Source organism: Agelaius tricolor, unplaced genomic scaffold (assembly GCF_023055355.1).
Source record: "Agelaius tricolor isolate 1412-34295 unplaced genomic scaffold, bAgeTri1.0.p SCAF_5, whole genome shotgun sequence".
NCBI lineage: Eukaryota > Metazoa > Chordata > Aves > Passeriformes > Icteridae > Agelaius > Agelaius tricolor.
The window spans coordinates 7,070,714-7,083,235 of record NW_027269265.1 but is presented as its reverse complement, the minus strand read 5'-3'; the positions used below and the strand labels follow the sequence as shown (position 1 = coordinate 7,083,235).

Genomic DNA, 12,522 nt, shown 5'->3' with positions numbered 1-12,522 from the left:
CCTCCTCTTGTGTACATGAACATTGGATAAATGAAGCTGTCTCTGTATTCTTTTGAAGCATGTGGTAAAGTAACCAACAACTAAGAAGTTGACATTTCTTTTATTATTGTATTAAGTCTTTTCATTTGCTGTGAATTAAGAAAACAGAGCAAAAGTAGTGAGTTCTGTTTACTTTATTGGTCAAGCACATATTATTTTTTGTGAAAATGTTCCTATTGATGCATGTTATGTATTCACAGTACAGAAAAAAAATCCTCACTGTGTTTCAGTGAAATTGATTTTGCTATGGGAAGTGTCAATATGGGGATAATGATTGAAACTCAAAACTTGTTAGTGGAATTATGGCCTTGCCGTGTGTTCATATATATGTATTCATGTATATTCATACAGGGTTATAAATGACGTGGTGTTTTTAGAAATACAAATTAATCAAGCTTGATGTGTTTGACACTTCTTTCATCCTCCTTTGGAGTTGAAGTTAATGATGGTAAAAACCAGCCTCCAGTCAAAGTAGTTGTTTATTGTAAAATGATGTCTTGAGTGCTGGTGTGTTTCCATTCTCTGCTTCAGCCTGGACTTTCTTGGTGAACTTTATTTTCCTCATAGCAGTTGATGATTAAATTCCTTCTACAGTATGTTCAAGATCTCAAACACACAATAGCAATACAGTTCCTGTAAGTGGTTCATTTGTTAATCTGAGCTCTGTTTTACAAGAATTGTATGAATGCTGCTTTCCTTTGAAATTGATCTTCAAAAAGAAATCCTGTTTTGTATAATAAGATGCCAGACTCACAAAGATTTCCTTTCTTGTTTCATAGACGTTCCATCTTCAGAGCAGCCTGAACTGTTCCTAAAGAAACTTCAACAGTGCTGTGTCATTTTTGACTTCATGGACACGCTTTCAGACCTTAAAATGAAAGAATACAAGCGCTCCACTCTTAATGAACTGGTGGACTACATTACAATAAGCAGAGGCTGTTTGACAGAGCAGACTTACCCTGAAGTAGTTAGAATGGTGAGTTCTTTCTTTCTCATGGTCTCCTTTTAAACTCACTTGCACTTCCAGTTACACCCTGTGGGCGAAATTGAACCCTGGAGTAAGTGGATTAAATGATGCCTTTGGCTTGGATTTGCTGATAGACATTGCTTGGGGATAATTCTCCAAAGACAAAAATATTCATTTTATATATTTTAATGAAAGTCAAGTAGATTATGGTTATTATAGTGTCACAAATTATGAAAGGAAACCTGGATTGTTTCCTGATAGAGAAAGCCAGCAGCCATTAAATCAGAGTCCCTCGTGTTTGCTCCAGTCTATCTTCCCTCTCCTCCCAGTGTAAATAATGGAATAATTTTTGCAAGTTTCTTATCTTTCTTTGAACTTACTCCAAGTTCTTGGTTGTCTGCTTCAGGTACAGATACCTTAAAGTATGCATGGATAATAATTTTAAAATAATAAATGCTAAAAATGTTGTACAGGATTGTTGTGTCCATTTCCTGGTTGGGTTATGTGGATTCATTGCAGGTGCTGTAAGATTGCTCAACTATAAAGCCATACCTTGTATATATAAATTGTTAAATAATAGTGTTTTCATTGTAAAAATGGAAACAGTACCAGATGCTCTATGGTGAAGAATGTTCATTGCAACTGGCAAAATCAATCACTGCTTTAAAATGTTTGTTCTGTGCTACTGAACAGAACCCTTATAACCTGTTCTCTAAATGAGAAAGCAATTAATTAAATATAGATTTGGTCTTGACAGTTTCCTAACAGTACTGTGTGATTGTGGAATCCATCCACTGGCTATGTGCTGTAAGAAGAAAAAACATGAATAGTTTCTGCATTGCATTGTGTATGCTCCCTGCTTCTTTTCTGACACACAGATACATGCTGTGTTGCTTGTCTGTAGTACTTAAAAATAGCTGTAAATTGTGACAGAACCATCAAGCAGTTAATCATGAAGGAAAAAAAGAGAATTAAGGGTGTATGAAAAAATCTTAATATGGCTTCTTTGTGTGTATGCATTGTCAGAAAGCCTGTAATTATGAGTTCAGATTCTTCCCCTTCTCCCTCACTCTCTCCTGCCCCTTTCTGCACTGGACCAGTCTTGTGAATGAACTGCTTGCTGTGTTATTTCTTCAGAATGTGAACTCATGCACCATTTAAATACCAGGCAGAATACAGAATAACTTGTTTTCCTTCTTAATTTTTCTGCTGGTGCTGCACTGTAGTATCTAAATGGTTTGCAAGTGTTAGTTTCATCTGATGTGTACCCCTTGTGATGAACAAAGTATATCACACCCTTTGCATAGAAAGGATGTTGATGCACAGATGACTTCAGTAAAATGGGGACTTTTTCTGTGCGTAGCAGATGCCTCCAAACTCATCCCCCCCAGAGAATTTGGTAATTTTTATAGCATTTCTGTTACTGAGGTTGTATTCTTGGGTTGACACTGGTTATAGTTGTTTCCTGCAGCAAAATCTCTTGAATAAAAACTCTGTAGGTTAGTGTTGCCTTAGCTTGGGCCCCAGGAAGCAAGAAGAATTTGATTTGTAATTGTTTATGAGGTTCAATTTGAATCATAAATAATAATCTATGAAACAGTGTGATCTTGAACAGTAAAGTAAAACCCCCATGGTATAATTTCCTACTGTCCCTGCAGTCACTTGTATTGATTCACACAACAGTTTTTAACTTAAGGAAATGAGGTATTGCCTAAAGAGTTTGAAAGGCATGGTTTTGAATAATTTCCTTAAATAGAGTCTGTATCTATGATATGGAGGAGTTATTGGAAATAAAGATACAGCCTGAATATTTGCAGTGTATTTCATAGATATTTACTAATGGTGCTTAAGAAATTTCAGTTTCACCTTAGATCCTTTTTGATAGAAATCTGTTCTCTCATCTTTTCCTTTCATGGCATCATGCCCTTCTTCATTCTGCTTTCTTCTACTTTGCATTTGTGGTGCTGAACCCAAGCTGTTTCCTCTTCAGTTCTGGGATACTGAAGCAGGAGAGGACTGTGAATATTCTCATGTCATGTGTCTGGCTACCCAGTGGCCCCTGACTGGCCAAACCTGATTGTTTTTTTAAAAGCAAAAAGATGCATAAGTATTTAAGGAAGTGAATGTGATTTTTTTTTTCCTTAAGAATTTCCTGAAAAATTTTAAGTAAATATAATTGTAAATTGTAATTTAGATTTTGGGTGAAGCCCCAGCCTGCAACAGCCACCTGAGCTTTGGTGAAGGTGGAAGCAGTTGAAAGCTGGGCTCCCCTGATGGTGCCTGTCACAACCAGTGGTGTTTTGGGTGCATGTGCTGCTGGAAAGCCACTTTGGTGGCTGTGCTCCATGGGAGCAGGATGCAGTGCTGTGATACTGAATTTGTGGGAGTGAACCCATAGCAGATGCATGAGTGATTCCTGCTGATGGTCCCAGTGAACGCTGCTGCAGTGTTTCTGCTAAACCACTTCACCAGGGCTTTTGAGTCTTGCAGGTGTTTTGGTTTTTGTAGATGGACTATCTAGTAAAAATGCTGGTTTTTCCTGCTGGTCTTTGCCTATAAAAGCAAGACTTGTTCACCACTTTGAGAACAGTTGCACAGGCCCTAGAGGGAAGGGTAGTTCTTCTAAAATGCTATAGAATAAGTTTTCAGCACACACTGCTGGGTGAAGAGATGGCATTAGTCACTTTGTAATAAAGCACTGCTTTTTGGTGTAACTTATTCTTTGCAGTAAATACATGTTCTTGTTTCAGTTTTGTGCCCATAATCATACACTGAGACAGACTTAAATGGGCACAGTTGACTTCACAAGTGCAGCTACCACCTTCATGTCCTTTTGGGGATTTTCACCAAAGTCTCCAGCTGGGTTCACAAGGGAGCTGTCACGTTGACAGTCTCAGACCTGTCATGATAGTGAAGAAAACAGCAATATCTGTGTTCTGACCAAATTAGCATCCCTGCTGCCTGCCTGCCACAATTGTCATGGGAGTGTTTTGATTGAAAGACCAGGATCTTAAAACTGATCAAAACTGAGCCCAGTTGTTTTATGTCCCTTTGAAAGATCTCTACCCTGTTATGTTTAGTGTTTATGAATCTGAGAATTAGTATCTCCTGCTTGTCCCTTTGGGCTACTGTGATTTGGAGGTGAAGGGAAAAAAAGTTCTTTTGTGAGTTTTAACATCATCCAGGAACAGGAAAAAAAAAAGGTGCACCAGTCTAAAACTGATATTTTTAAAGTTTTACTAGTATTCATAGAGAAGGATTAATAGCTAAAGTGTTTTCTAATCTAAATCACCTAAAATGTTCAAAAAATAGTATTTGTGGAAGAAACTTCTTTGTTTTAAGGTTTTATAATGTATGTGTATGTTAATGATCTCTGTTAGTGACCCAAAAGTTGTTTGACTCTAGACATACTAGGCTAGGAAAAGATTGCCAGTAGAATTCTTCAGAAGAGCTGAGATTTTTAATTGTTTCTAAAATATAAGGGTTTGAAAAAGTCATTTGTGGCAGCCAGATAACTTAGGGATGTTTTTCATGCCGACCATCTAAAATGTGTGCCATTAAAAGCTTTAGCCATGCTTGTAGCATCACGTGTTTTCATCTTCTTCTCTTGAGCATGTGATATGATGTTGTATATAGCTAAATGTGAAACCACTTGGCTGTTTGTCAACCTGTGTGCAAATCTGCTTCCTTAAACCACTCTCTATAGCTTGATACGGTGTCTGGCATGTTATTTGTTATTCAAAAAAATAAAATAAACCAAAATCTCCTAATGACCACCAAAGCAAGTTGCAGAGGCCTCATCCATGTCATCAATATCAGTTGATAGGGAGAGGAATTGGGATTTGTGGTAATGGCCATGAGCTGAACAGATTTATTCAGGAGGGGATGGCTCAGCATGCTTCCCCTGCAGTTTGATGTGTTGTTCAGAAGGGCAGATGACATTCTTTAGAATTAGGCAAATCTTAGGAAAAATGGCCCTGCCAATTAAGCCACACTCTGCTAAGAAGGAAATGCCAGTAATAGGACTTTATGAGCCAATAATTGGACACTTAATCTAAAATTTATTCCTGTCTGAGCAAAATGTGGAGGCTTAAACTAATGATACAGATTTTTGCTGGTAGATTAAGCAGTGGTAGTTGAAGGAAATAAATGTTTGTTTTTATCTGTGGTATTCTGAAGGGTGTATTTGGTAGAACTGTTTTGCTTTATGGATGTTAAGACATAGATTGAGGAAACTCATCTATTTAATTGAAAAAATGGATGAAAAAATTGACAAGCTTTTAAACTGAGAAGTCTGGATGAATCTCTTTGTTGGTGAGCAACCTTTCAGCTCTCCTACTTGCTTCTTTAGAAATTGTAGACCTAGGCCCTGACGTTTACACATCAGTGTGTGTTTGCCAGCCCACAGGAGATGGCTAATGAAACTCTCTTCAGATCCATCTTTTAGAATGGAGTAGTGATACTTTGTTCTCTTTTCTAAGTGCTGAAATGCCTCTGGCTTCCCATTGTCATCTTTATCTTTCCTGTAATGGCAAATTGAGTAAAATAAGACTGTAATTTCTGTAGAGCCCGAGTGAAACATCATAGGAGATGTCATGTGGTGTAGAAGCTGTGTTAAGCAACACAGGGAAAGAAACTTGGTTAAATCAATACCCAAATAAACACAAAAAAATGCATTTTAAAGGTCAGATTCTGGTTTGGTTTTTTTTTTTTTCCCCTCCTTTCTACTGGCATAAATCTGGAGAGATTGCATTCATTTTTACTGCAGGTTTGTCTCAACAGATGTGAGGGCAGAGTCTGTTCAGGAGTTTGTTTGTGACAGACCCGTTAAACATAAAGAATATCTTGCTAAGCCATGATTTTTTTTAGTATGTTGAGGAACCTATTTTTAGGAAGTGTTCTAGCTGTTAGACTTCATAGGCATTATGGTTTTTATATTTTCTATAGCTTTAGCTGTGTCTTATGACTAAGTATGACATCTTCAGAGTTTCTGTATTAAAATGTTCTTGGATAGAGATTTTTCTGCAGGTCCATCTATATTCAGTCTTACCTTTCTGATTTAACAAAAAACCTGTGTGTATGTTCCTGTTGCTTCTTGCATTAGATTTCAAAATATAAAATGAATGTCATTTTGAGTTTAAGGGAAAACAATGAAATCATATACTCTCACAAGAATTGACAAATCATATCCCTTTCTAATGGGAATTTTATATAAGTTCAGGAATTCTGTCAAATATTAGGAATTAATCTTGAACTTAACTTATTCTCAGTGGAAGTAGAACAGATTTTGAAGGCATCTGAAATGCTGGAAGGAAAATGCAATGTCCTTTGATCCCCCTGCCCATGTTTTTTGATTAAAAATTGTCATGTAGGTGCAGCCATAATGGAGCAAACATGCTATTGTTAAAAAAACCACATAAAAATCACATAATATTTTACATTCTGTTCTTCTTTCTTTAATGTGAGGGTTAACAATTCTGTAGAAGCAAGAAAAGAATCTAACTTTGGTTTCTTTTATGCATTATTTCTAAATAGTTTTGTTAGATGTTTTTGTTACTCACATTCTTTATACACCTAGCTCGTATTAAATGTACAATGCTTATTAAAAGAAGAGGCTCTGATGTTTTGTGCCCTTCTCAAAAAATCAGTTGGAGGCATCTCCTCTTGCAGCAGTTGTCCCTAATAATTTTTCTGGACAGTCTGTAATTACATTTACCTGTATCCATTATTGCTGTGGTTGGTTATGTGGGCCTTGCATCTGTCAGGCTCTATCTGCATAACAGTGCAGTGACTAGGTCTGAAGCAGAGAAATAAACTGAGAAAACACTTTATTGTTCAAGAAGCACTTGAGCTGTATTTATTTATTTATTTATTTATTTATTTAAAGGACCTTTACATCCCCACACCCTATTTTGGCTGTGTCATCCTCTTAAGTACCTTTAAAGCATTTTGTCTACAGACAACCACAGTGTTAATCTGCTTCTGAGGGATTGTTTTCCTGAGTTTTGAATTGTGTGTTTTGTTCTTTAGTTTAGAGTCCAGGACAGCATGAGTTTTGTAATGCTGTCTAGAGTTCAAGTTCATTCATTGGCAGGCTTTCACTTGATCTCCTGCCTGCTCTAGAGGTGAGGAGCTCTTTTTGCTGGTACTGTGCTTTAATTTGTGCAAGATACTTAGCTACTGCTATGATTTTCCAGACTGTATTATAGAATTACCTTGGCACACATTAAATAAATTATTCTTCCATTGAATCATCTGAAACCTTAGTTACAAGGAGATAGTGATGAATGGGGTTACTGGTAGGGTACCCAGATATAGTTTGGGTCTGGGTGACCTAGAGTGGAATTGCAGAGCTCCAGTTCCCAGCAGGGAGGAGGTTGTACCCAGGGCTGGGGCTGAGCTAACACTTCTAATTCAGATCCAAAGTGTCACAATCCACCTTGGTTCTTGTCAGAGTGAACAAGATTAGAACAAGGGGTAGTGGCTTTAAACTGGAAGGGGAGAACAAAGGGTAATGGCTTGAATTTGGAAGGGAACAGGGCCAGATGACATGTTAGGATGGAATTCTTCACTGTTAGCTTGGCGAGCCACTGGCACAGGTTGTCCAGAAAAGCTGTGGCTGCCTCATCCCTGGAATTGTTCAAGGCCAGGTTGGATGGAGCTTGGAGCAACCTGGTCTAGTGGAAAGTGTCTCTACCTGTGGCAGGACAGATTAGAATTAGATGACCTGTAAGGTCCCTTCCTACCCAAACCCTTCTGTGGTTCTATGAGAAGTTTCAGGGTTTGTCAGTTGGGTTTCTTTTGGGCAAAGCATCCACTGTAGAAGTATAGCTACTGCTTTTTTCAGTGCAAGATATCACTAGAAAGCAACTCCTCTCTCTAAACACACATGGTGTGGACACTGCACCTGAAATCCAGCTGTTTTCTCCTACAAACTCACTCCTGTTGTAGTTCTGCCAAGAGAAGCATTGCCCAAGGATCTTGGGTTTTCTGCTTCCTCATCTGTATGGATGGAAGCTGCCACCACCACTAAGTGGGTGAGGGTAAGCTAACAAGTTTAGGAGCCCTGATCCAGAGCTAAATTCTTGCAGGTTATTGACTGAATTTTTAGAAGACATAAAGGGAAAATGAGAAGAACTGTTTTCCCCCAGCCTGTGATCTGGATTGTTGACTGTGTTCACAATCCAGTGTAGTTCATTTTGATGCAGCCAAGTCAAAAGTAATGCTCCTGGGCAAAAGAAGGCACATAATATTAAGCCCTGAAAGACTGTATTCAGGCAAGCAGTGGTGCAGAAAAGAACCTGAGCATTGTGGATTGCTTATCATGAGTATCTTAATATGAATTTCTGGTACGCTGCACCGTTCAAAGAAGTGAATGTTGATAAATTAATATGACAACATGCAGGAGAAAAGAGGGAGATGGTCTGGCTTTTTATACCCCAGTGCACTTGTGCACAGGTGGGAGGTCAAAGGAAGGAAGCAAAAATAATCACAGGATTAAAAACAAACAGAGAAACCAACAACTGCCTGGGTTTAGGAGCTTTGTTTTTCCATTTAACGACACAGAGGTTGAGAGTTGTCATGTCTATAAAAAAATACCTATCTATAGATAGACACATACTGCATATGCAAATATATATATACAGGTGGAAAAGAGATCTGGTGGTTTAACAAGAACCAACAGGGTATCAGGCAGATTCAACCTTGAGATCACAAACAGTGCTGTAGCTAAATTGGTAGTGAAACTTTAGGAAAAGAGAGCTGGTGGAACAGTTTATAATCTTTGAAGATAAAATTAGATACTACATTTTGTAAGATGTTCTTTAGTCAAACTTCTGGGAACAATTCAATGGTTTTATAGAGAGATTATAGCTGAGTGACTGCAGTAGTTGCTTCAGGCTCTAGAATATGTAAATCTGTAAATGATATTAAAAAACTCCACATATGCAGATGTGTTTCAGAAGGACAAGCCCAGTGTCTTTTCTGGGGGCCAGTGTTGTCTCCAGGTTAGCATGGCTTCATGTTATGACTTAATTACATTTTATTGCTTCTGTGTGTTATTATTATGCACAGCAGTTTAAACATTGTGAGCAGAGATACTGGGTTTCAATTTTATATGTACATGGGGTTTATTTGGATGATTCCACATATTTTTAATTGAAGAACAGGTGTTCCCTGTAAGCTAAATGGGTATCCACTTACCCTGGTTTTATATAGAGAATACATTAGACTTTGCAGTGTGTGTGTTTGTTTTCATTTCAGCTTTCATTCAGGAAGACTATTACTGATAAAAATCTTTGTTTCAAACAGCACAGAGTAGAAGTGCTCAGCTGCAATTCAATTTGTGAAGTGTTTCTATTACAGTGTTGTCACTTTTATAGCACTCCAGTGAGGGGCAGGGAGAGGACTTCTCAAAACATGAATTTTGACTTCAAACTTGATCCTTTTACTACCTTCTTTTCTAAAAGTTATTTTGAATATAAATATGGTGATAAAGATTTCTTGAAGCTTGATGCTTTTACCTGTATATTCTTAATTTTGTGGTTGTGCATTGCCAGGTACCAACCATCAGATCTGTTCAGAAATTGCAGCTCACTCTCTGTGGGGGGGTTGCAGAGCAGCCTTCCCTGTCTTGTTTGTTTTTAACAAATTGACATTGACTTGTAATTGCCTGGGAGAATTTTTGTCTTGCATCTGGCTGGAGTTAGGTGTTAGATCAGATCTTAAGAAGAAATTCTTTATTAAGAGGGCAAGTGAAGCACTGGCCCAGGTTGCCCAGAGAAGCTGTGATTGCCCATCCCTGAAGTGTTCAAAGCTAGGCTGGTGGGGTTTGCAGCAGCCTGGTCTAGTGGGTGGCATCCCTGCCCATGGCAGGGTGTTGGAAGGACGTGACCTTAAAGGTCCCTTCCAGCCCAAGCCACCCTGTGATTCTGTGACTTGTGCCTGACTGACACAGAGCTCAGAGGTTTCTGTGCATCTCCAGTCTGGAAATCTGTCATTTCAGCATTTCCACTTGAGTCTGGTTTTTGGTTCAGTGCCAATGGGTAGATTCAGCTGCTTGTTAGGTTGGTTTCTGGCACTTGGGTGTTGAGATTCTGCATGATGGAGGAGCTCTGGTGGACTTTGTACACCCAGTTTGGTGTGTGCTTCTGAAAGATACAGCCATGGAGAAGAGGGTGCAGGTGTTCCTGAGGACAGAGAGAGGACATCTGTCTTGATACAACTTTCTAGAATATTGGAGTTCTGGTTTGCCTTCCAAAAGGATCATCTGGGCTTGGAGGCATTCCTAATCCATGGCAGACGGAAGTCAGTATTGATCCATGGTCATTTGTGTTGGCTTTGGGACAGGAATCACTGGGGACTGTGTGTGCAGGCCTGGCAGGGATGTCCTCTGGCTTGATGATCCAAGAAAGGTCAGGAGAGAAATGGTTCAGCTATCCAGCTGAAGGGATTTTGGCATGCTGCTTGGGCCCAGGGATAAATTCTAAATAGCTGCCTTATGCCTATCTGAGGAAAAGTCTTTACAGATCTGATGTTGCTGTGTTATGTGGTGGCTGTCAGGGTCTCCAAAGTACAGCTGGGCAGTTCATGCATGGAAGGACTTGTTGTCTTCAGTTCTCCCTTAGAGGCTTATAAACATTAACCACCCAGAGGCTACTGATTTAGATAAGCGTGCTATAAATTGACACTGCATGTAAATGAGCTATCGTGCTGTGTTGTGGTGATTAATGTAACTGTAATGGCACACATTATCTCCTAAAGTTATGATAACCTGGGGAAATCACTTAAAGATAACCTGTTCTGTCTGTTCTCCTCAGGAGGATATCTGCATTTTGGCTCCACATAGCTTATCTTTACTCCTAATGCAAACCAGAAAAATAAAGAGAACAAACTGCATACTAGGACCGTAATGCAAGCAGGATTCAAGCTTGCATTGCATTTACTCCTGCATGATAATTTTCCTATGCAAAAAAACCTGCTTTTGAGTTGCCTTGAGACTGGCATTTTTTAATAGGCACTCTCCAGAGATCATACTAATTTTGTCCCAAGCTCAAGATCCAGGTGTCTGTGCTGGGACTTAGCTAATTGTTGCTGAACCTCTCATGCTTCTGTCATGCTGGTAAGGCCCTGGCACTAACTGCTTGAGGCTTGGTTTGACTTAATTTGAGTCTTACAGGAATTTGTCTTTGTTTAGCTCTTCATTCTGAAAGTATGTACTTTCCCTTGCAGGTTTTACTTGTGCCATAATTCAGTATTTGTTCCAGTTTCTAAACAAAACAGCTGATGAGTGATCTGTAGGTACAAGTTTTAATAATACATGTATAGTTAAATTTGCAGAAAATTTTCTTTCTTGTTTCAAATGAAACTTAAAGCAGAAAAGGGGAAAAAAAAAGCTGCCTTTGGTTTTCTTAGTTTCTTATTTTGATCCAAATCCTGAGAGAGCTGGGATTTTTGACTGTAAAGCATTAACAAAAAATGCTTGAGAGTAAGTATTTTAGAATCCCAAATCTTTGGATTTAAGGTACATTTCCCACTTTTTACTTGGAAATCCTTTGGGCTGTCTATCCTCTCTTGTGTTCTACCATAGAAACTCTGTCTTGCTAATTGTGATCACCCTCCTCCTCTCCCTGCGTTTTCATATCGGGGATAGTAGAAGGAGGAGCTCAGGAATCCTTGAGGGAACACAAACTGTAACATGTATGTATTCCTGGAATAGTTATTTGACCTCTCATGAGATTAGAAATGTCTCTTCATGAAGGGGCTCTTGAGAGAAGTGAATGAGCTGGGGAAGAGAAAGGAGGAAAGGATCTTTTCCTAATGAGTGCCGGCAGTCACTCGGTGCTGTGGCACAGGGCGGGAGGAGCTCAGTACCCCCAGCGCAGCTGCAGGAAATGCTGAGTCTGTCCAGGCTGGAAGCAGCGCTGAGCTGTACAGAGTGGGGCTCCTGTGGAGCCTGCCGGACTGGAACTGCAGTGGCACACACCCTCTTGTGGCAGGAAGGGACAAGTCCCAGCACCAACCAGTGTGGCCTCTTCTTTTCTGTGCTCCTCGGTTTGCCTTGCTCACTCTGTTGGGTCCAGTGAACATCCCTGTGCTTTCCTGCACTTGCCTCTTTCATCTTTCTGTTTCTGCAGTGCTTGAATCTGTTCTGTTTGTCTTGCAAATTTTTAAACTTCACCCTATTTAAATCTGGTTTTATCAGCGTTTGGATTGTATATAAACTGTGGGCTTTAAAGTGCCCTTTCTCACGAAGTTGCCAACATACTGAAAATACTCCTTACAGACTAAAACACTTAAAGGAGCAAAAAAAGCTGGAAAAATAAACAAGGATGCTAAAGAACATACTAGTTTTGTGTCTTAAATGGCTTAGTTTGTCTGAACTACTATGAAGGGGTCATGTATAGATTAGGGGATAACATGCTGCTTTTCCCAGCTGTTTGATTAACCAGCTTAGGGATGGGTCAAATGCACAGGAGCAGAGCAAGGAAGGCACATCATCACCTTCCAAGTGCTGA

General features: G+C 39.2%; 1 protein-coding gene across 2 annotated transcripts in view; it reads left to right on the top strand.

Moving 5' to 3' along the window:
• The window catches only part of PPP2R5E (protein phosphatase 2 regulatory subunit B'epsilon), a 71,145-nt gene that overhangs the window by 39,491 nt on the left and 19,132 nt on the right, over positions 1-12,522 (top strand). For both annotated transcript variants that reach the window (XM_071426253.1, XM_071426254.1), the window contains exon 3: positions 819-1,015. In XM_071426253.1, the coding sequence (XP_071282354.1) occupies positions 819-1,015 (197 nt within the window). The remainder of the gene's footprint in view (positions 1-818; positions 1,016-12,522) is intronic.